The sequence below is a fragment of the Pinus tabuliformis genome, chromosome Q (assembly GCF_031772625.1).
Source record: "Pinus tabuliformis cultivar Carrire ecotype Pingquan chromosome Q, CPIR1, whole genome shotgun sequence".
NCBI classification, from domain to species: domain Eukaryota; kingdom Viridiplantae; phylum Streptophyta; class Pinopsida; order Pinales; family Pinaceae; genus Pinus; species Pinus tabuliformis.
The window spans coordinates 1,188,792,406-1,188,819,981 of NC_142296.1; the positions used below are offsets into that span (position 1 = coordinate 1,188,792,406).

Sequence of the window (27,576 nt, forward strand, 5' to 3'; positions counted from 1 at the left end):
TTGGATCTCACCTCCCCTTCAGTGGAATCATGAGCTGGGACCAATGTAACCTTGCTGCCAACAAAAACACTTTCTTTGCTTCACCATGCAATCATTAGTGTGTGAATCTCATTTGCAGAACTTGATATCAGTTTGGATGCATGTTTAGGTTTATAATCACTTAGTTTCATAATTGTTTCACATGGTTTCACTGCAAATAAACTTTTGTTCATTTCCTTTGCTGTTAGGTCAGATTAGAGTAAAGTAATTAGGTCATAGGTTTCATAACTAGATCTTTGTTTTCTTGCATGTCCTTGTTGGTTCAGTTGTAAACAATATGCAGGGCACCTTCATCATCTCCTCAAGTTCTATTTAACCTCTGTCTCACTCATTTACCCTCCAACTCTCTCATTTCCCACATAGCTCCATCTCCTTCAACTTTCGTTGGTTCCATCCTTCCAATCATCAAACCATTGCATACACTCTTCCCTCATCTGATTTTCCAGCTTCTGAGCCATCACCAGCCTTATTCCTACCTTACACATCTCCCCCTACCATTTCATCACTCCTCCATCACGCCAAACACTCACGGTAGGTCATCCTGTAGCCGTTTGTAGACATCCTGTAGAAACCAGAGTATCCTGTAGGATCCCCTGCAGACTTCCTGTAGGAGGCCACTCACTCGGTTGCCGAGCTTCTGAATGTGAGGAACCTCTGTGGATGGATGCTAAGGATCCCTAGGGACCTCTCCTAGCCTCCCCAACTTGTCCCACGCTTTCCTTCCTTCTCCATCCCATCTGCACTATCAAACCCTAGTTAGCACAAAATCACAATCATTCCACACACTTAAGGGAAAAATACAAAAACATATCTTTCATGATGCAAGTAGTTTAGATCCATGCATTTGCACTTATTAGAGGTAACAGCAGCATTGGTAGAAGTTTCATTCACATTTTTTGCATTATAGAGGTTAGACTAGTTAAATTAGGGTTTCCTAGGTTTACATGCTTTGATTTGCTTTCAGTCCATTTTGTCAAGTAGAGTAGTTTTCCTTTGAGAATAGATTTCGTCCATCAATTAGCAAGCTTCTTCTGAGAGCCTATAGAAGTTGGCTTGAGCCCTAGCGGACTTGTGCCAGCTGACCAAGTGACAGCTGCGACAAGAGCTAGTACTTGTGCATATAGCACCGTCGCTTCCAAGTTTGTACGAACTACCGGGTTGATAAAATGAGAGACAGGAAGCCCCAGGAGTTGTAGCATTATTGCTACAATACTGGAGCTCACCAGCTTGTAAGGTCCCTTAAAACAATGGAGCTGCAAAAAATAAATGCTATAGTTTCTTTTATTTACAAACAACGAGGACATTTGCTACTCATTCAACAAGCCATCCCAAATGTCAGATCTTTTTAGTATCGGTAGTGACCACGCTTGTAAGGTCCCTCAAAAAGAACATTGATATACTCTGCCTGATCAGGAGAAAACTTTGTTATCTTGGCACCCAACTTGGGTGAGTGCAGAGCAGCCACCTTCTCATCTAGATGCTTATGTAGCACAAAGACCATCTCATACTTCCTTGATTTCTTCTCATTCCAAAGCTCTAACTGAGCTCCTACAACAAAACGTAGATATTATGCACCATTTATGGAACATACACATATGTAGCAATGGATCATACGCAACAATATAATCAAGGGATTGGTATGCCTGAGCAATCTAGTATGTACAAGCAATGGTTGCAGGGAATTAGAAATATTTACCTGGTTTGTAAAGGAGCAAGACATGACAAAACTTGGGTGGCTAATTTCACAGCCTAAGTTCATCAGACGTACATCTGAAAGAACAATGATGCCACTGTTGGTGTCAGGGAACACCCACCTATCAGTTTTAGATTTGATGGTAATCTTCTTAACAACAGGGAAAGTTTCAAGGCCTTGCATATCAATCTCGTTGTCAAAGTGACTGATGTTACAAACAATGGCATTGTTCTTCATTTTCCTCATGTGATCTACAATGATGATGTCCTTGTTGCCAGTGGTTGTCACAAAGATATCAGTAGTGCTAACTACATCCTCAAGGGTGAGAACAGGAAGGCCTTCCATAAGTGCTTGTAGGGCACAGATAGGATCAATCTCTATAACAATGACCCTAGCTCCAACAACTTTCAAGGTTGCAGCACAACCCTTGCCAACATCTCCAAACCCACAAACAACAACAACCTTACCAACAATCATGACATATGTGGCTCTCATAAGACTATCTGGGAGAGAGTTCCTACATCCATACAAGTTTTCAAACTGCAAAAGAAGAAAGAGAATCAAAATCAACACAAACTACATCTCAAATAGAAAAAATTTGAAGAAAAAAAAGATCTGAGAAATCTGGCCCTGGATCTATAATTTCACAATAATTCAAAACATCAATACAAGTCCAATTAGCTTTCAAAACCTTATCTAATATTAACCCATCATAGTCAGATAATTGAATATATGTAAAGGTCCTTGATTTTAAATATGAAGATGCTTCTACACCCACCATGAACTCACATTGGTTTAGCACCCTGAAAATCAGTTTGTTTTTCTATTGTAGTGGAAACTAGTGAATCCTAAAATGTAATGCAATGAAAGCTAACTATAGAAAAAGCATCATGATGTGATCTAAATGACACCGAAGAATCAAGGCAACTAACAAGAGTAGTGCAACTCATAACATCATGAATGAGACCAAAATGCCCCCAAGGCCATATCAGATCCAACATCAAGAAGCTGGTATCACATGATTAAGATTAGCATTAAGATTAAGATACTTCCTAATGCTCTAAACAAATATAAGATAATACTGTCAAAAATGATAAATAGCGGTCTGAAATTTACCATATTATACTATAAATCTATATAACAGTTTGATGATGAGATCCTAACTGCTTTAAAACAAACACAAAACTCATTGTTAGAACCAAAAACACAACAGCTAATCAAGATTCCACATCTCAAACACCCTGACAAGATCTAAACAACAACAAACCCACCAGAAAAGTGTGAGTTCAAAAATAAATGAGAACAAATTTCAAATCCAAACCACAACACCTAGACAAGATCCTACTTCAAAGCACCCTGACCAGATCTCAAAAATCACGCATCTACCTGAAAACATCTATTAAAAAACAGCAAGAAACAAAGAAATGAGGCAAGAATCCAAATCCAAATCACAACATATAAGCAATATCCCATTTCAAAAACTCTAGATGAGATCTCAACATCCCCACCACGCCCAACTGAAAACATCTATTAAAAAATAACATAATGTTTATGAAAAATCACAGAGAGCATGGCTATGACATTAATTGGTGAAATTGGACACTACTATGACATGCATGACCCACTCCACCATATGTTGCATGAGTTTTAATGTAACGGGGCTAGGTACAGGGAATGGGGATTTCTGGCAAATAGAAATGGATCATACGCAACAATATAATCAAGGGATTGGTATGCCTAAGAAATCTAGTATGTACAAGCAATGGTTGCAGGGCATTAGAAATATTTACCTAGTTTGTAAAGGAGCAAGACATGACAAAACTTGGGTGGCCAGTTGCACAACCCAAGTTCATCAGACATCCTTATGCAAGAACAATGATGCCACTGTTGGTGTCAAGGAACACCCACTTATCAGTATGAGGCTTGATGATAATCTTCTTAACACTCGGGAAAGTTTCAAGTTCTGTCATTTGTAATTAAATGGGTAATTGCAAGAGTTGTTGTCAAGATAGGAGGGTTTCTACTAATCTATATTTTAAAAATAGAAAGCAATTCCGCCAGATATCAGAGGATATATAAAACCATAAATGCAGGCTTTGAAAACTTAGTTTTCCTATGAGAGATTATAGAAACTTCAAATGTAAAAAGAAAATGTCCAAATAACTATTCTAATTGACATTCATACTGCAAAATTTAGAGTATCTTATAGCACACTGGGGCACACCAAACCTCTCTGGTGGTGAAACGACAACATGTTTGACCTATAAAATCAAGATCATATAAATTCTATTAATGTCTAAAATGGAGCCCCCAAAAATCCTTGTTAATTGTAAGGGAGGTTATTCTTTAATGTAATTCATACATTGTACAAGTAGAAAGATAACACAATACACAAGAAATGAAGAAAAAGGATGAAATCTAAGTAACAAGTGCATTACGATTTTATGGCAGGAGGAGGTTGCATGGAAAATTCACTCAACTAAAAGCTCGGAACAAAGAAAGACATGAGCTGATTTGGATCTATAACCTCTGAATAAAGTTGCACCTAAATTAGATATGTACACCACTTCCCATATAAGTTTAGCTTCCATCTTTGTGCAACATCAATTTCAATAACAACAGGCATGACCTCTAGTAAGTGTGCTTTAGTTTATGTAGGTTGGGTTGTGGTCTAGCAGAAGCTTGATGTGAGTCTACCCCAACTAACCCAGGTTTGATTCTCAGTGTATACATGGTTGGGCATCAACAAAGTGACACATGCCAAGAATTTTGCACCCACTCAGGCCAAAATTTGCATAGTCCAGTAATAAAGCATCACAAGAATATTATCAGTTCAGAACTTAGCTTTAGATACAAATAAATCATCTCAAAAATATTACCAGTTCAGAAAGCTTTAGATACAAATAAAACATCACAATAATATTACCACTTCAAACATCACAATAATATTACTCATTCACAGAGTTCTAAATACAAATAAAACATTACAATAATATTACGAGTTCACAAAGCTCTAAATACAAATGAAACATCACCATAATATTACGTGGTGATAGAGGTCTAAATACAAATAAAACACTAATAATATTACGAGTTCACAAAGATGTAAATACAAATAAAACATCACAATATTAGCAAAGCTCTAAAGACAAATAAAACATCACAATATTAGAGGTTCACAAAACTCTAAATATTTGTTCCAGGCGTGCTCTTGTCATTCCATAATCGTCCCAAATTGTTTGTTCCCACCAATCACATTCCCCCATTAATATTGTTAAATTCCCTAAGCTTTGCATGTCCATACCTAACCTCCTCAACATTGGGCAATCCTTAATCTTAAGGACACGAAGGGTAGTGAATGACCCCACCATACTTTGTAAGTAGGACATGGATACCAAATCCACCCTCTCTAGCATTGGAAATCCATTTGGCCTTTATGTGAGGTCCCTCACCTGTGTGCATGCTTTTACTTTGAGAAACTTTAACTTTGGTAATGTCTCCAATGAAGGAAATTCTATCATTTGATCACACCCAAACAATTTTGTTCTCTGTAGTCATTGAAACTCACAAATCCAGTCTGGTAAGTTTACTCCCTTGTAGCTGATCAACCTGAGAGTTTGCAGTTTCTTCATATTTTGCATACTGCGGGGAAGATGCATGCTCAACTCTTGTAGAAGATGTGCATTATACTCCAAGGATAAGTGCCTAATTTCCAACAAGGTTCCTAAATCCATACCTATTTCATTCTCTTCGGTCCTTGGCATTATAGTTAGAGTGAGCTCTGTTAGACGTGTGAGATCCTTTAAAGGCTCTGAACTTTCTGAATGCAACTGTAGCTTTTTCAGTGAAGTGAGTTGAGATATCTGCAGTGGAATCACCAAGTTTTCTAAGCCCAGTAGGTTAAGATCTTGAAGCCTTGAAAGATTGCATATGGCGGGAGGCAGGGATCTTATATAGCAGAAGGAAAGATCTAAAAATTGAAGTCGTGGAAGATTGCATATGGCTGGAGGGAAATCGCAAATGTGAGTACGACTCAATGAGAGAAACTCTAGACATGTGAGTTGACTAAGAGATGTTGGCACTGACACCATACTGGTGTTGGAGAGATCAAGAACCTGCAGATATGTGAGGCCGTGGAAAAAGCTTTGTGGAACATGACCAGATAATGGATTTTTGGACAAGTTTAAACTTACAACTTTTGAGCCACCGAAATCATTTGGTAGATCTTCAATTTGATTCTGGCGTAGAAATATTCTCTTGCAATCCCAACTTTGTGCATCTGTAAAGAATAACATGCGACACTCTTATGTGCTTCAGTTTCCACACATTCTTTGTTTTTTTAACATTGCCAATGAGCTGCTTATCAACGAACAAACAATAATTTGATGCCTTGAGTAGCTACGCGCAGTGACCATGTCCATTGAATAGGTAGCATATCCTCTCTTGACAAGGCCTTCAACAATCCACATTTTCATCAAGACAACCACATCAATTTCTTCATCTTCTAAAAACATGGCACAATAGAGAAAAAAAGTTTACAAGTTTGAATTGGACAAATCGTCATAGCTCCATTTTAGTGGCAAATATAGATCTTTATGAACATGGGGATGAATATCTCAAAAAAAAGGATCCTCACTTTTTATGAGAGATAAATAATTATTCCAATCATCTATAGTCGTTTTCCCAATCGTTGATTTAACCAATACAATTATGGCTAAGGGAAAACCTTCGCACTTGTCTGCAATATTTTGGGAACATTCCTTTAACTCCTCTGGAACATCGTTTCCTTTGAAAGCTAATTTCAAATAGTTCTTGACCTTCTTCCATAGACAAGGGCTCCAATTCCAGTGTCCTGTATGCCTCCATTAATGCCAGATCTCTGTTGCATGTAGAGAATAAAACGATGCTACGACGACAACCTTCCCTGACACCTAACTCTTCTAGTAGATCCAGGGGAGTCCACACGTCGTCTAATATCAAAAGAAATTTTCTATGAAAAGTGTTTGAGAGAATATCATCTTCTGGGTATTATGACTAGAAAAGCCTGAGAGGTCTAAATTGATTGTCTCAACAATCTGACTGTGTAAGTCTGAAATTTGATAGGTTCGAGAGGCTGTGAGCCAAATCACATCTTCAATCCAACTTTGGAAAGGCTTCCAGAAATTGTAGACCTGTTTTAGCAATGTCGTCTTTCCAATGCCAGGTATTCCATATACACAAAACACACGAGTTTCCTCTTGCCTAGCTTCCTATAAATAAATAAGCAGATTAATCCTATGAAGAATTTTTATAAATAAGTAGACTAATCTTATGAAGAAAGTTTATAATGGGTATATACCCCAAATAAAATAATAATAATAAGCTTGCAAATAGTTTAATGGCTAAACTACACTGGCTCCTTGTGCACCACCTTCTACCTACTTTTCCTTTTCATAGTTTTAAGGTCCACTTTATGATTATTATTAACAGTCTCTGCTACTTCCCAGCTGTTAGTTGGACAATTCCACACATTTTTTCTACTTGATATTAGACTAGGAAACTCCCTCCCTTGTATGATACCGTGGAAATTTGCATAAACATTTTCTATTTAAGCCTTCTTGGGTTCCTTGCCAAGACTTCCCCTTGGCCTTCCTAGATGCCTTCCTGGTGTTTTTGTTGTGATTTTTGTGCCATTTTGTGTTGGGTGTATGGTTTAGCTTCACTACAAGCCTTTAGGTATATTTTTTCATTTCGGTTTATGCTTTTAGCTCTCTAATACTGGTCTTTAGGCATGCTTTCTGCATAAGTGTTTTCTCTTCTCTGTACTGGGTTTTCTTTTCTCCGTATTGGGTTTATGTTATTAGCTCTAATACTGGTCTTTTTCATGTTGAGGTGTGTTTTCGTTATACGTTTCTCCATTCTTTGTATTGGGTTTATGATTTTTTCCTCCCATACTTGCTTCCCAATTCTGGGCTTTAGCCAGAAGCAGACTCACTTGCATCCCTCTATTGGGTGTATAGTTTTAACTCTTTAATTTTTATTTTCTTTTTCCAGAAACTGATACTGGATGCACTTGTGATCCTACAAAGCCGTTGATGAGCCCCAAAAATGGATAATTATATGGGCTCATTCAACCTCCTAATTTGACTTAATCCACAATTCTCATTATTTTATTGCATGTTTTTTATTATATTTATGCTAATAGAGTGAATTGGGTTAGTCATTATGCCAGGAAGTCTAATGTGTGCTTTGTGTAGTCTTTTTGGTCAATTTGGAGACAAAATCAAGGGTTGAAATGAGCACTTGGCAGCCAAATTCGTGGAGGGGATTTTTAGGAAGGTGTTCCCTTCATTTATGGGCCCTTACCTCGAATTCTCCACCATCAGCTCGGAGTTCAAGGGCCACCAAATCAATTATCACAAGGGCAGCCAAGCAAGTCAAGTAGGACTGATGTTAACTACAAGTTTTGGGCTTTTGTCCCTAAAGTTTAGGAGGACTGTTGGGGTCCTCAATTTGTATAAATAAGAAGGCTTAGGGCCTCATTTTGGTTAGCCAGGAGTTAGTCATTTTGTATTCATTTTGTAGTCATTTTGTAGTTCGATTTTTAGGCAGTAGATTAGCTTTGCTTTCAACACATTTTCAAGTTCTCCTTGTGGATAGTTTTTGGAATGTAACATTTCTTTTGATCAATAAAGATGAATCTAGCTTTGCACCAGCTCTAAATCTCTCTTAGGAGGCTGTAGCTCTTGGGGTTGGACCCATCTCAAGTTCCCAGTACCTCCTTTGTTTACTTTCATGTGTCTTTGCTGCATTCTTAGAATAAAATCTGTTATTTAGATTTAAACCTTGTTTTATTATTTAGGTTGTTTTTGATGAGTAAAATATCTTTTCATGCTCAGATTTAGTTGATAGGTTGTGAACAGAAAAATCTTCAAGAAAATGGCCAACAAACATCTGCGGTTTCACCTCTCCCTCAGTGGGATCAGGAGCTGTGACTAGGATGACTTTGCTGCCCACAAAAACGCTGATTTTGCTTTGCCATGCAATCACTAGTGTTTGATCTTCATGTGTATAAGTTGGTTACAAGTTTAGACTTTCGTTTGCTTATTTGCATGAGTTAAAATACATGGTTTCATTGCAGGTCACACTTCTGTTCATTCTCTTTACTGACAGCTAGCAAATTAGGTCAACGTAACTAGGTCTTTGAATTTACAAGTCTTTGTTGGTTCAGATTGGAAAAACGACTTGCAGAGCACCTGTACCACTCCTTCATCTGCTTATTCTCCATCAGAACCATCCACTCTCTACTTAGAATCCTTACCTCACATTTGCCACATTTGCTCACATAACCCTAGTTTTTGTACATCATTGTTTCAGCCTTCTTTGAGCCAACTTAGCTATATACACCTTCTCACCACTCCATCCACCAGTCCCTGGGCCACTTTAGACCCCTATCCTACCTCCATATCCATTCATGCATCTTCCCTCACTCACCCATCCTCCAAAATCCAATTTTTAAACATCCTGTAGAAATTTCTGAACATCCTGTAGAAATTGCTGAAACATCCTGTAGAACCCCTGCATACTTCCTGTAGAAGCTCACAAATGAGGTTTCTTGATAGCCAAACTCTGTGAAACTCTCTAGAAGGGTGTTAGGGACCCCTTAGGCCCTCTCTGAACCTTCTGGACCTCTTCCAAGCATTTCCTCTCACCAATCCACCTCTGCACAGTCAAAAATAGTTAAATTGCATGCATGATAATTGTGACAACTTATTCAAAAATACAAAAAGATGGTTCTTTCAGATTCTGTTGTAGACATAGCTTAGATACATTCATTTTGTCTTCTTAGAAGTCAATGCCATCTCATTTAGTAGCTTGCATCTTCCTTCTTGCATCAGTAGGACTAGCTGGTAGAGTTAGGGTTTGCTAGGGTTTGTGTTTCTTTTTGGCTTTCAGTTTCTTTCCGCAAGTAGATTAGCTTCCTTTGAGTTAGCTTTCATCCATCAGTTAAAAAGTTTCTTCTATGAGTTCATAGAAGTTGGATTAAGCTCCTAGCGGACTTGTTCCAGCTAACCAAGTGACAGTTGCGACAAGAGCTAGTACTTGTGCATACAACACTGTCGCTTCCAAGTTTGTTACGAACTACAAGGTTGATAAAATTAAAGAAGGGAGTCTCAGGATTTGCAGCATTATTGCTGCAATATTGGGGCTCACCAGCCGTTGCAAAATCAATGAGCCTTCTCTGAATCAAATAACCTTCTCTCCTGCAAATACCAAATAAGCAAGTAGAGCAAGTGCATCAGATCTAGATCCTACATCTAGTTCCCCACAATCTTTTCTAAAGGAAAATTCATTTTGATGTTGCAAAGCTATTGCTAAATCGAAATAGCTATCTCCCTTCATATAAGAAGCTAGGGCAATTGCTTCAGATCTAGATCCTACATTTAGTTTTGCACAATCCTTTCTCAGGGAAAATACAATTGTGACATTGCAAAGCTTTTGCTAAATCAAATTAGCATCCTCCCCGCCACAAGCGTAAGCAGGACCAGTGCATGAGATCTAAATCATACATTTAGATTTACACATTCTTTCTTTAAGATGCTTAGATGCAATTCGATTCCTTTGGAGTGGAGGTCCCCAATGTTATAGCATCCTCCATCACTCTGCCATTAACATCACTAAGTACTTTTGGTGTCTTGCCTTGTGGGCCCTCTTTGGTTTGTGGTTGTTACCTATGTGATGCTCATAAGAATTACAGGTCTTACTACTACAATGTAGTATCCCTATGTTGGGAGTCCATTCCACAATAATAACCTTCTCCTTCTTCCTATGATTACTTTCCACTACTACAAATGTGCAATATATGAAGTCACAATGTAGGTCTCCAATGAAGTTGGGATATAAAGTCACAACACATGCCTCCAAGGAAGTAAGGATGGATAGCTAATTTTATTGCAAACTATAGTCACTACACTACACTACACTAGCCATTATGATGGTAGGATTCCCAAATATGTGGATTTTGAATATGTTTCCATACATGTTCATTAATTCAATACCCAAGAAATATTTTCATTATATCTCAAATGCACAACAACATGAATAAATAAATTTAAAAACAAAAAACTAATATGGGTGAAACAATGTAGAACTATAGATAACTAAATTTGATACCATGAAATTCTTTTTTGAAGGAAGGGACCACCATCAGAGGTCTTGAATGGAGAAATATTTTCGAGAGTTTCTCCAATGAATGGAAATCTCATGCTACCAATCAGTAGCTTTGATTTCTCTCCCAGATTTCCTTCACAATTTTTATCTTTGAACACATTGCACACCACTACCTCTGAATTTCTTAAAAATGATAGATTTTGACAACTTCCCCACTATTCTAGCAGTAGAATCTTCAGTAGTCCTCATTTTAACCAAGCTCCACACATTGTCTATCTAGTAGTAGCACATGAAATGAATATTTTAGGTCGAATGTTACCTTATTCTATGTGGCCTAATTGCCATATTTTCAAGAAATAAAAATCCACTGGCCCTGAATGGCTTGCACATAAATGAAAACATAAAAAGACTTGGAAACAAATTTTCAATCTGGAAATTACAAAAGAAAATAGGCAAAAACCATTCATTACTGAGAATGGGCACTGTGCCCTACTCCAGATCCACGTTTTGGGGAGAACCTTTAGACGTGAAGCCCAAATACCCAAGAAGACCCTGTCTATAAGGCAAAAAGCCTTGTCTATAAGGAAAAAAGGCTTTTTTCTTCAGCTCCTCATATTGTGCCCTATTGGCAGTATAATGGAGCTTGTGAAGTGAAATTGGCATCTTCCTAACAGAATTGGTAAAAATTCCCCCAGATTGAGGATTCACAGTACAATTCTTCAATCCTCCTGCCTCTTACTTGAAATTGATTTAACATTGCAATTGTTTAAATCCTTCTAGTGCTTTGTCCCTGAATTTGAACTTTTCTTAGTGGGTTTCAATTGCTTATATTTCTCAACACTCCCACGCTTCTTGGATTGCTTCGCAGGGGCAATAGACAGACACCAGAGCCTATCCTTTCCTTGAGTTGTCCCTCACTGGCACTCTGCAAACTATTCCTAACCCCTTGGTTCAACACTGCACTTCTAGGCCCTATTTCAAAAACCCTAGCACATGTGATTTTACCAACTTTGACCCTTAATCTTCTTCGCTCTAGAAGGAGACATCTTTTTTTCAAGCTCTACTTGAGATTCACCTTAACTTCCTCCTAGATTCGACCTTCAAGTATGACTGTGATACTTCAGCTCTTTCTACAGTTTTGACAGCATAGATTCTTCACACGTGTGGAGGATTTCAGCCCTAAAACAAACCCAAACAACTTCACTTTTCCTTCCTTATTCTCACTGGCTATGAGGCTATCTTCCTTGACCTTTTCACACTTCTTCCTTGCTTCAGACCTTCACCGAAAATCTATCTCAAATGAGGCTGAGCTGCCCTATTTATAGTAGTTTTCTCATGTAAATAAGCCGACTTGATTTGGAGACTAGGCCGACATGCGTTTTGGAGATCATCTTGAGGTCGACTTCTTGGAGGAGCTTGAGCTTGGTCTTAGAGGGCTTTTTTACTTTTTCATTGACTCATATACAAATGTAACATGCCCAAGAAGGGTCATTCATACATGACATTGACTCAATTTGACTTTTATGACTTCATGACAAAACCTATAGGCTCACAATGGGAACCTTAACTAAAATAAAATTTCTTGATCATGAAACCCATGATTCAGGCATTACAAAAATAATTTTATTTTCTTCTTTACATCAATTACATAAAATCACAATTACACATGTCATTATGAAAACTGAACCTAGTTACACTTTTCAACAACCCTGAGACTCAAGCTCTCTATTTACAATATTTTGCTAGACATGTAGATTAAAAAAAATGAAAAAATCTACACAAAGAGAATAATGAACAAGGAATTCCTGATTACCCTACATATATAACATGGAAGTCTAAATAGATATGAATTGCCAGAGTCAAAACTCTCTTACGCTAAAAGCCAGTTCTGGTAGGAACATATTATGTTTGAGTAAAAAAATAGTTTGACCACCAATTCTTCTTTCAAATATCGGTTTCGAAAACATTCAAATAGTGATTTAAAAGATGTATTTTCTAACTTCATCATTTAGGGTTTACCACTCACTTTGAATCCGACACACAATAGGGAAGGTCTTCTCTATATCCTTCGTTTATGATATTGTTGCACACTTTTTGTTGAGAACATGCCTTGGTATTAAACATAAAATGTGTACAATGAACAAAGATAAGAACAAGGAGCAGAAGTATGTACAAATATCAAAGACAAAAAAAATCAAAATCAAAACCTCTTCCTCAAAGCTTCTAAAACTGAAGGATTTTTATTCCACATTCATAACTAATCAGAAAAAATATCTTGTCATTCATCAAACAGAGAGTGCCATACAAAATAAGATGTAAATAAATTCATGTAATTTGTTGATCACTTGTATGGGTTCAATTCAAAAGAAAAAAATCAACTTCAAACAATGATGTCCCAATTTTTTTTATATCATATGGTGGCCAACATTTGCAATGCCCACATTTTCCACCTTCTGTTTACATATATTGGACTGCATTGGTCAATCATCTACTTACCTACATAAGCAACTAGCATTCATAACAATGAATGGAGTCAGATTTCGAAGTCCTAGAATCATTATTTGAAGGTTGAAAACCTCAGGAGTTTTTCTCTTAGGTAATTACAATATTGCGCTAGACATGTAGATTAAAAAATATGAAAAAATATACATAGAGAGAATAATGAACAAGGAATTCCTGATTAGCCTACATATATAACATGGAGGTCTAAATAGCTATGAATTTCCAGAGTCAAAACTCTCTTATGCTAAAAGCTAGTTGTGGTAGGAACATATTATGTTTGAGTAAAAAAACAGTTTGACCACCAACAATTCTTCTTTCAAATATCAGTTTCGAAAACATTCAAACAGTGATTTAAAATATGTATTTGCTAACTTCATTGTTTAGGGTTTACCACTCACTTTGAATTTGACACACAATAGGGAAGGTCTTCTCTATATCCTTCATTTATGATATTGTTGCACACTTTTTATTGAGAACATGCCTTGGTATTAAACATAAAATGTGTATAATGAATAGAGATAAGAACAAGGAGCAAAAGTATGTACAAATATCAAAGAGAAAAAAAAATCAAAACTTCTTCCTCAATGCTTCTAAAACTGAAGGATTTTTATTCCACATTCATAACTAATCAGAAAAAATATCTTGTCATTCATCAAACAGAGAGTGCCATAAAAAATAAGATGTAAATAAATTCTTGTAATTTGTTGGTCACATGTATGGGTTTGATTCAAAAGAAAAAAAAAAATTCAACTTCACACAATGATGTCCCAAATTTTTTTTATATCATATGGTAGCCAACATTTACAATGCCAAAATTTTCCACCTTCCGTTTACATATATTAGATTGCATTGGTCAATCATGTACTTACCTATGTAGGCAACTAGCATTCATAACAATGAATGGAGTCAGATTTTGAAGTCCTAGAATCATTATTTGAAGGTTGAAAAACTTGGGAGTTTTTCTCTTAGGTAATACAGTCTTGCTCTCTGAACTTTCTTGTGTTTCACAACCTTAATTTCTTTAAGGTTTGGCGAGTATCTGAAACAAACCAGACAAAAAAAAAAAGACAAACTAGAAAAGAAAAAAATAGACAACCATGAACTTCATCGTTTAGGGTTTACCACTCACTTTGAATCCGACACACAATAGGGAAGGTCTTCTCTATATCCTTCATTTATGATATTGTTGCACACTTTTTGTTGAGAACATGCCTTGGTATTAAGCATAAAATGTGCACAATAAATAAAGATAAGAACAAGGAGTAGAAGAAGTATGTACAAATATCAAAGAGCAAAAAAAAATCAAAACCTCTTCCTCAAAGCTTCTAAAACTAAAGGATTTTATTCCACATCCATAACTAATCAGAAAAGATATCTTGTCATTCATCAAACGGAGTGCCATACAAAATAAGGTGTAAATAAATTCATGTAATTTGTTGGTCACATGTATGGGAGGAAAAAAAATTCAACTTCAAACAAAGATGTCCCAAATTTTTTTATAACATATGGTGGCCAACATTTGGAATGCCCACATTTGCCATGTTCCATTTACATATATTGGACTTTATTAGTCAATCATCTACTTACCTACATAAGCAACTAGTATTCATCAGAATGAATGGAGTCAGATTTCAAAGTCCTAGAATCGTTATTTGAAGGTTGAAACCCTTGGGACTTTTTCTCTTAAGCAATACAGTCTTGGTCTCCGAACTTTTGTGTTTCACAACCTTAATTTCTTTAAGGTTTGGCAAGTATCTGAAACAAACTAGAAAAAAAAATAGACAAACCAGAAAAAAAATAGACAACCATGACCTTAAGAATAAGCCAGTTGAAAACAAACGCAACCAACTTCCTACATCTAGGTCTCGAGTTGAAAATCATGGCCACATTAAAGATACTGCTAGGTACTGTAGAGAATAAAGACACTTAACAAAAATTCAAGAATCAGAACTATTAATTGAATGAAAAATTAATTATAAAAAAATTCAATTATAACAGATGCATAATCAATTCAAACAGATAACATCAAAGAAAGTATTTATAAAACAAATGTATATTGATTAAGATTCAAATCATACCAATGTGAAAACTTTAACTTTGTTAGGGAAAAAATAATCCAGTTTGAAATTCTACATTTTCCCTCTTCTTTTATTATTGTTTACTTTTCTTTCTACATTTTGTAATTTATATTCTTTCCACAAAATCGACAAAGGTAATGACACTCATGAGAAATTCCTAATAACGGACATTTTGTTCTCTGTGATAAAATCAAACACTTTACTTTGTTGGACTATGTTGTGGAGCTAGATCCTAACCGAGACCATCATAAATCCCTATATAAAGGAAGTCTGGGAGCCTTACAATTGGCAGAGTTCAGCCACCCATATCCTGACAAAGGGTTATTCCTTGTTCTCTTTTAAAGATAAAACCCACTGTGCTCAAGGCCCTTGGTTATGCTGAAACAATGGTGATGTTATATCCCTAGGAGGAAGATTTCTCTACAAAACAAACCACTCAATTGTCCTTCCCTAATTAGGTTAATCTTTTTGGGCTTCCAAGTAATTTTTGGTGTTACTGGTGCAAATTTCAGCTCCTATTAGGAGCTCCATCTGTGACAAACTAATTAGTCTTTAACCCTAGACCATAATGTCAAGTATGCATTAGGGATAACCTAGGAAAGAACCTAAAGGATATTGCCTACATCTAGGTTGGGGGCAAAGTTTGGAGTCAACAGGTTCTCAAAATTTGAATGGTTATTGTTGTACGGATAGAACTTGGCAGCCAATGCAACTCGTCCCAATCCACAGGAATCTTTCCACTACGAGAAAATCAACATTAATCGAACAATAATCCTCTCAAACTAAGCCCCCATCATCGATGGGAGACACCATTATGCAGTGAATGGTGTTTCCTACATGTGTTCCAAAACACCATTGCAGCTTATAGATGATTACAACATAAGCAGAGTGTTTGTCGCTGGTGCATTCTTGATAGTCCCATCATTACATTATCTTCTCACAAGGCGATGGCTATGCTAAATGTGGAATTTTGCACTTTTGTTGAGAATTCAAGAAGAAAATACAAAGGGCGGTCACCAAATTCCACTGGAAATCACTACCATTAGAGGGTAATTCGGATGTATTGAGGGGCTTATGTGTTGAGGAGTTGTGTACAAGACTACAAAGTGTAGTCAAGGTATGAGAAGGAGAACAAGTAGGAAAACTTGAGGATTTTCCTGATATAAATAGGGCTAGGCTTTTACAAGCCCTAGTCAAGGCCTTAACACCTAAATCCTACAAATTTGGTATCAAAGTGGCAACATCCTTCAACAGAGTACATTTATTCACAAACCCTAGATTTGAAATACATTCCTGTGGTTTGTCAAGGTTCCTTAACTAGGTTTTTAAGGGATTTGGATGCTAACTGGATATCTTGGTCCTACAATTGATCCATACATTTAGAAATATTTAAGTATTTGACGTGTTTGAAGAGTGAAAACGAGAGAAAGGAGTGCACAGGACCTGAGCTTTTGGTATTTTTGCATGAGCACTTTGATCCAGACTCTGCACGCCATGGATGCTGAGAGTAAATCCTGTGGCCCCACTAGCAGTGTCATGGTGAGGAGGGACAACAGTTTTGTGGCTCTTGGAAATCTCCACACCGCTCTCCATTTTTCCCCTTTAGTTATGGGCTCCCCTGCAGAATCAATTGAGCGAGTCGAAAGAATAGGAAATCGAACCGGGTATGGGAAACTAAGAACAACCCAAAAAAGCATTTTTATATTTATTACTATTTTATTTAATATTAAGATAATAAGCATAGAACTATCATAGGAAAATACATTCAAGAGACTTGAAAAAGAGTGTGAAACAAAATAATTTTTTATCGTGTACAATATATAAAAGGTTAGATATATATAAAGAGTGTTAAAGTTAAAATTGGTTTTTTAGAAGAATTCGAATTTTTGAGGTTGTATTTTTTATATCCATTATTATTATAGTAAAGGTTAATGTATATTTAATATTAAGATTTATATGTAAGGATTGAAATTTTGTTAGGAGGATGTATTAAGTTTGGAGTGACATACGATCTGTAAGCAAAAATAAAAGAAATATAGACAATATCACATAGTAGTGTGAGCATCATGTTGGGATGAAGATATTTTTGACAAAACGTATTGTGTTTATTTGGGATCATCTTCATTAATAGCTCCTCTAGGGGGTCTTATTAATATTTTTATCTATGGAATGGTATGTTTATATTTTTATCACAAGACAAACTAGATAAAGTGATTAGTGACACTGATTTTCATCATCTATAATTAATTAATATATCACAAAAAAGGCCTTTTGCATGTCCACCCACTTCTCTAATGATTTTGCATAGAAAGACATAAAATATTGACGATCGGTTGTCATAATATATCTAAAGGATCTAATATACATGTAAATATGCAGGCCGCCTTTATAGACCTAACTATATGGAAGAGCCCATTTACCTTCAAGCCTAAGATATTTATTGAATAAAATGTTGATATGGAGGGCCATGACTATGAAGTAATTCCATTTGGTACAAGATATAATGCCTACACTAGTGAAAAATTGGGTGTTAATTTAATTTAGTTTATGTTGGGATACATACTTCACCATATCATAGGAGAAAATCCTAAGAAAATTAGGGTATAATGGAGTGATCTCACACAAAGTCCAAGGTTTGTTAATTTCATGGTCTCTCGTTTGGATTTCATTTCCATTCCTAAATTGCATACTTATATTAATAAATGGAAACCACTAAACTAATGTGATAATGTATTTGGAATTTCATTGCAAAAAAATAACTTCTTGTTTGTCCCTTTTCCGTAGTGAAAGTATATTTCTTTCTCCTGACTTAACCAAATGACAAATGTATAATTTCAATGCAAATATGATAATAACCAACCTCATATTAATTTTTTCTCTTTATATGGTGTCACTTGTGTAATTTGAATTGATATATTAAATTTATTGAAGTGCCTTTACTAATCCTAATGGTAAAAGTAGTGGACTACAATTCCAATATAAACAAATATCATTCCATTTTGGAGATTTTTTTATTTAGAAGTCATTAATAAATGTTAGTGTTTGATATTTTTCTCGAAGAAAGGAACCTATTGGACTAAATGGAAAAGAAAAATGCATTGAGGTATAAAATAATTTCCATGCGCACCATGTAAATATGCTACTTCAATAATATTTGCCTTCATGCCCTTGATAAGATTTTCCCTTATTAACTAATTTATATTGTGATTGTTAAGTTATTTGATAAATTGGAATATATCAACCACTAATTATACATGTTTTTTATTTCAATGTTTTTAATAATAAAGTGTCAAAGGTTTAGTTAAGAGCTAGTAGCAATAAGGATTAGTTCAATTGGTAAATTCTCTTGCAAAGGAGTTCATAGAGCTCTTGATACAAAATCTTATTAATTCCCTTATGGTTACTAGTTGGTATTTTAGTTTCTAGTTACTATTGTGCTCCATTTGAAGACCAAGAAAGTGGGTGAATCTATGGGGATTGAAAATGTAGGACCAACCTCCCTTGGCACTTTAAATACATTAGTGTGTAAGGGAATTTTTTTTGTAAGAAATCCACTTCTAGAAAAACTATAAGTAGACTCTCGCCATGGCCTTTCATCATGGAACCTTCCGCATATTTAGAAAAAATTCCTCTCAGTACTTATACGGGATTTCAATAAACCAAGTACCATAGTTAAACAAATGACAAATTATGAGAAAAAGGTGTCAAAGTTGTCAAGTTGAGAGGAAAAGGTGTCAGGATGAGAGGAGAAGAGTAGAAGAGTGGGCATAAAAATGTGTGTCAGATGTCAAAAGGAGAGGAGATGAGGGCATAAAAATGTGTACCAGATGTCAAATGAGAGGAAAAGTGTAGAAAAATATTAGAAGTGAATTGATTCAAAAAAAGGCCTATCAATTCCACTACAACACACTTGAGATGTTGTTTTGGTGCTTTTCAAAAACACAGGAACTCTCATGTTGCAATTAAAAAGTTTAATGTACCTATCTATTGATCCTCTTCATGATGCCAACAAAGATGTGTCATGAGGACACTAGGCCAACTCTCTCAGTGCAACCTTGTGATTCTCCATCTAGAATAGGTAATTATTCGAATTAGCATGTGTCATGTCCCAAATGCATGTTACATGATCATGCCCACCACTTGCTAGAAGCTTTTTGCATTCTAACCACTTCAACGGTTTAAACGAGACTCGAAGAGACCTATACTGGACAAACCATGTACTTAATTTTGATGCGAGGGAATGACAAAAATAGAGTAAGGAGATTGGTTGCGCTTAACACTGTTTTGCCATCAAACTCCATAGAAAAAAGGTTGTTCAACATAAAAATACCATTTTAAATCACAAAGATATAAGAGATTTCAGAAAACATGGGGTCAAATATTTGATACCACGTGTACCTTTATTCTTCAATGTTTGTATGAATATGTACCTCAAAAGGATTTAATAAAAGTAGTGTGGTCTGATTTGGTTTGTTTAAAATCTTTATTTAATAAAATGAATCAACATCATGAGATTATATGGATTAAAATTCAATGTTCAAATTTAGGATTCCAAGAAAACTTTGCTAAATTTAAGTTAAAATCAACTGAAATAAATGTTTAAAAATATTTTATTCGTCCCATGGTCACTAACTTGATTCGTTGCACCCACCTAATTGCATACCCATGGATGATCAGGTTAATTTTTACTGTTCAAGTTCATTATATTAGTGTGAGTTGGTGGCCACAATTTATCCTAATTCAACGTGGAACTTATTGTACTACACATCATATTGGCATCTTGAACATCCAATAATGAGAAACAAGGACAATATGAAAGTATTGCAAATCCATGACTCCATGGATTATTCAAAGTCCATAACATAATATTAGTAGTAATTGCATCGAGAGGTGCAAAGGAATGTCGATAGGAAGAATCGAGAATGTGGAAGGCAATAATGAAGCTAAATATATGGACAATGAAATGCCATCGAAATTTGAGTTTCTATATATCTTCTAAAGAATGTAGTAGGAGGTTAAATTTAAGAAGAATTTTACACTAACATAAATCTCGCAGAACAATAAATGTTTTTATTGGAATATTTATCTTGGGTTTATTCTCTCATTATGAATTCATGAAATGACCTTTTCATATTAAAAAATTGTTTACTTTTATGTAATGAACCAGCTACCTATAAAATAATCAGTGGTACTCATAATGTTCCCGTTAAGTCGGATGCTTCATTTTTGTTGAATTTACAATAAGTTTATGTTTATTATCACTAATTAGCTTGAGGATTTGTGTATTGGACTTAAGCATGCTACTACACTTTTATTTATTTTATGTCCTTTGTTTAATAGATGTTGTGGTTGATGCAAACCAGGCAATAGAATTGGATCCTTCTATGGAAAAGGCATACTTTCCTAAGGGGTAAACATTTTGTTCTAAGTTCAGATTGTGACATGTTTCTCTTTCAGGGTTTGGTGGTGTGAAAATGCAGTCACTGATCCACTAGCCACACATGTTTATAGATGAAATAAGGGTTGATACAAATTTGTCAACAAATTTCATTATAATTTAATTTATCCTTTTACCTTATATTATTGTGTTCTTTTCTCTTGAGGAATATCAAACAACTATGGTTGCATTTAAGGTAGGATATGTTCTTGATGCCAACAACCCAAACTTTAAGACTTGGATGATAAATGTAATGCATGTCTAGTTGGTAAATTGGCTCTAGGATAACGAAATGATCTTTAAAAGAGAGATACTTTCTTAGTTGTAGAAGAGTAATAATCTTTGATTACTATTTTTTCTTTAGCATTTAATCTCCAAAGAATTCTAACCATTGATTCTGGTAAAACAAACTTTAAAATCTCTTTTTCTGGAAGGATATTCTGGTCGTTAATGTTCACAGGAAATTTCAAAAAGGAAAAAAATTCATCTTCAATGAATAAATTACCTCGAGTTTTGTGTCATTTTGAACCTTCTTTGCACCCTTTATGGTTTGAGAAAATTGTTCTACCTGTGTTATTTTTTAAAAAACTGTCTTGGAAAAAAACTATCTAAAATCCTGCATTTTTTTGTCTAGGGCACCTAAAGAAAAGCATCCAGGTCAACCACACATCTAAAAATGCGAATATTTTTCCTAGTGCATAATTCTCGCTCTCGTAGGTAATTTTTTTGTGTTCTTCTTGTCTGAGAATTGTGAGTGTTTCTACAGGTGAATACTTTTCCTAGTGCATAATTCTTGCTCTCAGAGGCAATATTGTTTGTGTTCTTCCTGTCGGATTATTGTGAGTGTTTCTTTGTTGAGTTTATGTACCTTTCTAGTTTGTATTTTTTTTCTGAAGTTATTCACTTGTAATCTTAAAAACTATAGTCTTCGTCTCCAATTTTCATGAATATCTTCATGGGTCACTGTTTAATAATAAACTTGTATAGATTCATTTTAACTTTAGATCTCTTAAGATGAAAACTTAAAATCTCTTAAGACTTGATCTTGGTTAAAATAGAACTGTGCTAGTTATATTAAAAAAGTATTTTTAACTTTTTCTTTTACAAAAAAAAAAAATTGTTTATGGGATGGCCACATGCCAAGTCTATGTGGGACCAAGTGGCGGATTTGATGAAAATAAGGGTTGATAGGATTTGGTCTTCCATCACGGATTGCCTAGTGTACTGGAAATTGGAACAGAGGCCATTCCATGCTTTGCCGTTATATGTTTTTTGTTGTTTCTTGCGTTCATGAAATGCCTCAATTTTTTAGAATGTTTTCTATAATTACGAATCTACCAATGTTAAAATTGTCAGCCATTTCATAGAAATAGGTCCATGGTTCTCCTCATCTCCATGACACTTTGTTCTATTCAGGGATTTGGGTGATCATTTTCCTTTGGACTTCTTCGATGGGGCCTCTGTTGATGGTTCATGTGGATGTGGCGCTAATCATGTGGATGTGGCACTATTATCAGTCTCTGCCCTAGTATGGAATATCAATTCTTCTAGAATGGTGGCAAAGGAACTAGAAATAGGGTTGAGATAGTGGCGTTATGGGGAATTCTCGAGAATGTTGTGGATTTCCATTGATTCCTTTAGGGTTTCTAGAGACTCTAAGGTGGCCATAGATTGGCTGGAAGGTGGAACTCCCTGGAGGTTCCTTCGCTTCACCATTGGATGGTCAATAGTACTTGGCTCTTCATTCCTCCTTCTTTGATATATCCTCCATGCATGTGTACAAAGAGCAACACTTGGTCGTTGATGTTCTATCTAGGAGAGGGATCACTCTCTATCGTGATTTTATGTTTACTAATATTCAAATTGATGGAATTATACAAGAAGTTGGCTCCTTTTGTTTCTGATCCTCTATTTTTTTTCCTTTGGGGATGCCTTTGCTTCTTAGTTTGGTCTATATTTTTCTCCTTTGTCATGGCCTTTCCTGTCTTTTTCTCGTGCTGCCAATGTTGGTTCTTAGTGATATCCTCTCTACTTCTTTGGTCTAGTGTTGGTTTGATCCAATTATTTTCCTACTTTTCTTTGGTTTTTTCTATGTATAAAGCCATATGTAATTTCTTATTTGATTAACGAAGAATTAAAAAATCATCTAAAAAAGAGAAAGTTATATTAAAAAAGTATGTAGAAAAAAACAATGGGATACATGATATTCAACAAATCCTCTCTCTTTCTTAGGAATCAAAGTCTCAAAGACGAAATGATGTAAATTTTTTATTCTAGGGACAAATGGAATCCCTTACAATAGCATATTTATGATCTCCCAAATGGAATTGCTTACTATAGTAGCCAACAGAATTGTTGCCCCTGTATTGTTTTATTAGATAATGGTCTCCCAAATGTAGGATATGAGCAATCAAATTCCACAAATAATAATAATATTGGTTAGCCTCCGCAATGGAATTCCACATATAATAATAATAATAATAATAATAATAATAATAATAATAATAATAATAATAATAATAATAATGGTGAACCTTTGCAACCAACTAAAATTCTAGTGTGTATAAAATGCTTTAAATTTTAATATTATATAATTGATATTGAAATAGTTGATGTCATTATGTTGGGGGATATTAAATCAGAGGATCGTTATTAGTCTGTACCTGTTAAACTCTTTCAATTTTCCAAATAGTTGTTATTTCAATTGGATGAGGCTTAATAATGGTGAATTTCAATCTGTGCACATAAAACATAGCTTTTGTCTTTGCATGACTCCTCTAAATATATTGTTATTCTTATGGTTTTAACATGATCATTGTTTCCTATGCAGAAATGAACATTACCAAAAACCGAAAGAAGTAAGTGTTACTGTGTTTTGAAATGGATTTTCTAAAGACATTGCTAATGTTTTGTTTGAGAAATATATTGTATGTTTTCTCTGCTAGAGGATGATTGGTTCTTTTTATTTCATATGTTGTTTATTTAGTGGGGTTAAGGATTCTACTCCAAAAGAACTTCTTCAGTACCATGGGACGACTTCCTAATGCTGTCAAAATGAACGCCATTGAAATTTATCAAATAAAAAGAACACAATTTGGTGCTTGGCTGTCCCAGGATATTGGTTCACAATCGCCTTCGTCGACGACATCGGAAGAAGAGCAATTCAGCTGATGGGATTCTTTTCTCTTTATGACAATCATGCATGCACTTGTTATTCCATAAAACTACTGGCAGCGGCTATCAGGTGGGCTTCTTCATCTTCTATTGCTTCACATTCTTCTTTTAAAACATCAGTCCAAATGTTACTACATTCATTATGCCAGCGGAGATCTTCTCAACAAGGATCCGTTGAACATGCATCGGTATATTGGTAGCCACAGGAAGAGTGGAGTCATAATCATAAATTTAGTTGAACCCAAGGTTATTGGCTTGAGGAATACTCTGTTATGCTTAGGATTAAAAAATGTTGTCGATTTTCTTTGTACATTACTGATCCTTGAGAAAATCCTCAGACAAGCTATCCCTGAGTACGAGGACAAGGAAATGTGAAGGCATTGAATTGGAATGCACCCGCATGTAGAATGGCACCCAACTGCATGAATTCAATTACGGGAAAACGGAGGGTGAACGTCCACCTGTGAGTTTTGGATTGTAGCGATGACGATGAAAATAAAGTCCTCTTATTGATTGGGGTGAACAATGTCTGCTCACCCCAAGCCCACAGAGAAAATTCCTTCCATCGTAATTATGGACCACATTGATAATTTTGGAGGAGTTTTCTAATAATAAAACTAGTCCCTTATGTTTCTTCATTGACTTCGAGAAAACCTTTGAGCTTAACTAAAATTATGTCATTAAGGAGTGTATAAAAGGAGGGTGTACTTGTGATCCATAAACTATTGTGGATATTCCACTAGACCGTTCCTTCCCCTGCTTTGTGTGGAAAGAGCTAAGAGACTACTAGTAGCAGGTAGGCAAATCTGACAAGCAGTGAGGGTACATGCAAGATACAAAGCAAGGATTAATGCAAAGGAGGGTACTGACTATATACATATCATCAAACATATTTCATCCCACTTAGGAGGCCTTGCATTGTGCCTGGTTAGTCATAAGATTATGTTGGTCGCAACCTCCGTAGCCTAAATAAACATGTGGTATTGCTCTTCATATTCTAAGATATGTAATAAACAAGTGAATAGGAGCAAGACACATAGAGGAAACACATGGAATGAAGTTCAGCTCTTGCAACCATGAATGTCATTGAAGACAAAATGATACAACAATGATAAGCAAACTTTTAGGTTACACTAAGAGGTGTATTTCAAAAGATGTGCTTTGGTTTCCATACCTAGCCTCCAAAGGGTTATGCATCAGATGGAGTCTTCATGCGCTCCCAATATTCTATCATACCTTGCGTTCTTTGGTCTGCTTATTTTTTTCCACAGCTCCTTCAGAGTTATCTATCATGTCATCTTTCTTCGTGGCCCCCGAGAGACATAATTGTTTATTTTCAGTGGGCAGTTACTATTGCGGGATGATGCCCTCAGAGGAAACATTTACACAGTTTTAGCTCGATAAAAGGAACTACTATGGTATGAGGCCCTTGAAGGACACATCTACGCAATTTTAGGATGCAAGGTAGACTGGGTAGTCAAGGGACAAAACTGCACAATTTCTGGAGACAATGGGTTCCAGTTGAGGGAAGGTCATTAGAGGAAACCACCGCGCAAATTTGAATGCTAAGGAAGGTTGGGATTTCTCCCCATTGCACAGTTCCAATAGGTAAGGGAAAATCTTGAGGGTTACATATGTGGAGTGCACAATTCAGGAAAGTTGGATGAGGCTAGGTTGATAAGGAAACTCCAAAATTTGGCTAAGTATGGGATTAACGAAACTGATGTGAATAATGATAAAACTGGACTATGATCACACACTTGAAAACCTAGCAATACAACATAGACCATCTAGAACATATAAAACATACTTCGCTTAATGCAACTACCTTTGTGGCAACTTACGACAAGTGTGGCTCCGATGATAGACTTTGGGAGAATAAAGCAAAAACTTGTGTAAGAGTGTGTGAAATGAGTGTGAAACATGTCTATGTGGTGAGGACAACCAATTCTCATAAATATTTCCCCTTGAAGTAAAAAAAACCTCCCTTTGCATGACAAGCAATAACTCCCATGCCCAAAGATGACACATTGTATGTAAAGATAAAACCATGAACAACTCTTAAGATCGAAAAGGGGAACATGAGGTCATCCACTTACAAATAAGTGACTAAGGAACGATCGATCACAATATCCATAGTAGGCTCCAAAATTTAAGTGCGGGACAAAAGTTTGGAGGGTGTTGCAGCTGCTACAACAGAGCCTGCAGCTTCTTGCTAGCTTCTTTTTCAACGAGTGTCTTGAATTCTATGAACTTGGAGAATGTATCATCTTTCTTCCACATGAAGAAGATCCAACACTTCCGTGAGAAGTCATCAATAAAAATGACAAAATATTTGTGTCTGACACAATAGGTTGTCGAGAAAGGTCCATAAACATCATAGTGGATCCTTTCTAGGATTGCATGTGCTTTGTTGTCCTGATCATGGAATGTGGATTTTATGTACTTCCGCAACGTACATGCTTTGCATACATCCTACTCCTTAAGTTCTCCTTTAGGGAGTCCAGTGGTTATTTGTTGTATAACATTCAAGGTACCATGATGCAAATGGCCAAGTATTTTGTGCCAAAGTTCATCGACATCACAACCTACACTTTCTCTGCCTTAGTCCTTAATGCAACACAATCTTCCACATCTAGCTTATACAGGTTCTTCACACAAACCTTGATCTACTTCACCCGTCCCATGGCTATGTGTCTCAGGAACACTTTTCCTTTGTTGAATATCACTTCACAACCATGTTAAACCAACAACTTGGGGAATGCTAGTAGATGGACCCCTAATCCTTTACCTTTACATTTTTTAGTAGCATCTCATATTGGAAATTTGAAGACAAAATATTTATTTTCTCTTAAAAAATTGTCTTAAAATCCCCTTCCATCTAGCAGTGCTGAATGCAATGATAGACAAGTTGTCTCTAATCGTATCAACAGATATGAAAGGGTTACAACAGGAATTGATTTCCAAGAAATCTTGTCAGTAAAAATTGTCATGTTCTTCTTAGTCGGTTATCCCCACAAAACAAGGAGCCCAAAAAATCGTTGTCTTTATATAAGATAACGTGAATGTTAAGTAAAACAACAACCTTGGTATACGCGCAAGACAATAGTTTCCTATAAGCTGGTGGACTTAAGGCGCACTGTCAGAGTCAATTTTGTAGTTGTTAGAATATATTGTCTTAAATTGATATGTTTGTGTCTTAATTGTTAATTATATTAAATAGGTTTCATTTAAAGTGGCCATTAGCTTAAATATAATGTTTTGTCTTAAAATATTTTTGTCTCAAACTGTTTTTGTCTTAAATATAAAGTTTTGTCTTAAACTAATTTTGTCTTAAATTGTTTTTGTCTTAAAATAATTTTGTCTTAAATATAAAGTTTTGTCTTTAAATGTTTGTCTCAAACTGCTTTTGTCTTAAATATAAAGTTTTGTCTCAAAATATTTTCATCTTAAATTGTTTTTGTCTTAAATACAAAGTTTTGTCTTAAAATAATTTTGCCTCA

At 35.6% G+C, this 27,576-nt stretch overlaps 1 protein-coding gene across 1 annotated transcript; it reads right to left on the minus strand.

Annotated features, from left to right (window-relative positions):
- Positions 1–1,384: 1,384 nt before the first annotated feature.
- On the minus strand, positions 1,385–17,055 carry LOC149223955 (adenosylhomocysteinase-like). Its single transcript, XM_089388045.1, has 3 exons — positions 16,906–17,055; positions 1,732–2,272; positions 1,385–1,587 (listed from the first exon to the last, which is right to left on the minus strand). The coding sequence occupies exons 1-3, from the start codon at positions 17,053–17,055 to the stop codon at positions 1,385–1,387; spliced, it is 894 nt and encodes a 297-aa protein (XP_089244171.1).
- Between the last annotated feature and the right edge of the window lie 10,521 nt (positions 17,056–27,576).

What these genes read in the sequence shown, in the direction of transcription:
- LOC149223955 (XM_089388045.1), bottom strand. Translation starts at nt 17,055, where the DNA reads ATGGAGAGCGGTGTGGAGATTTCCAAGAGCCACAAAACTGTTGTCCCT. An exon ending in CAAAAATACCAAAAGCTCAG is followed by an intron (nt 2,273 to 16,905) that starts GTCCTGTGCACT and finishes CTTCTTTTGCAG; the next exon opens with TTTGAAAACTTGTATGGATG. An exon ending in CTCCTTTACAAACCAGGTAA is followed by an intron (nt 1,588 to 1,731) that starts ATATTTCTAATT and finishes GTTTTGTTGTAG; the next exon opens with GAGCTCAGTTAGAGCTTTGG.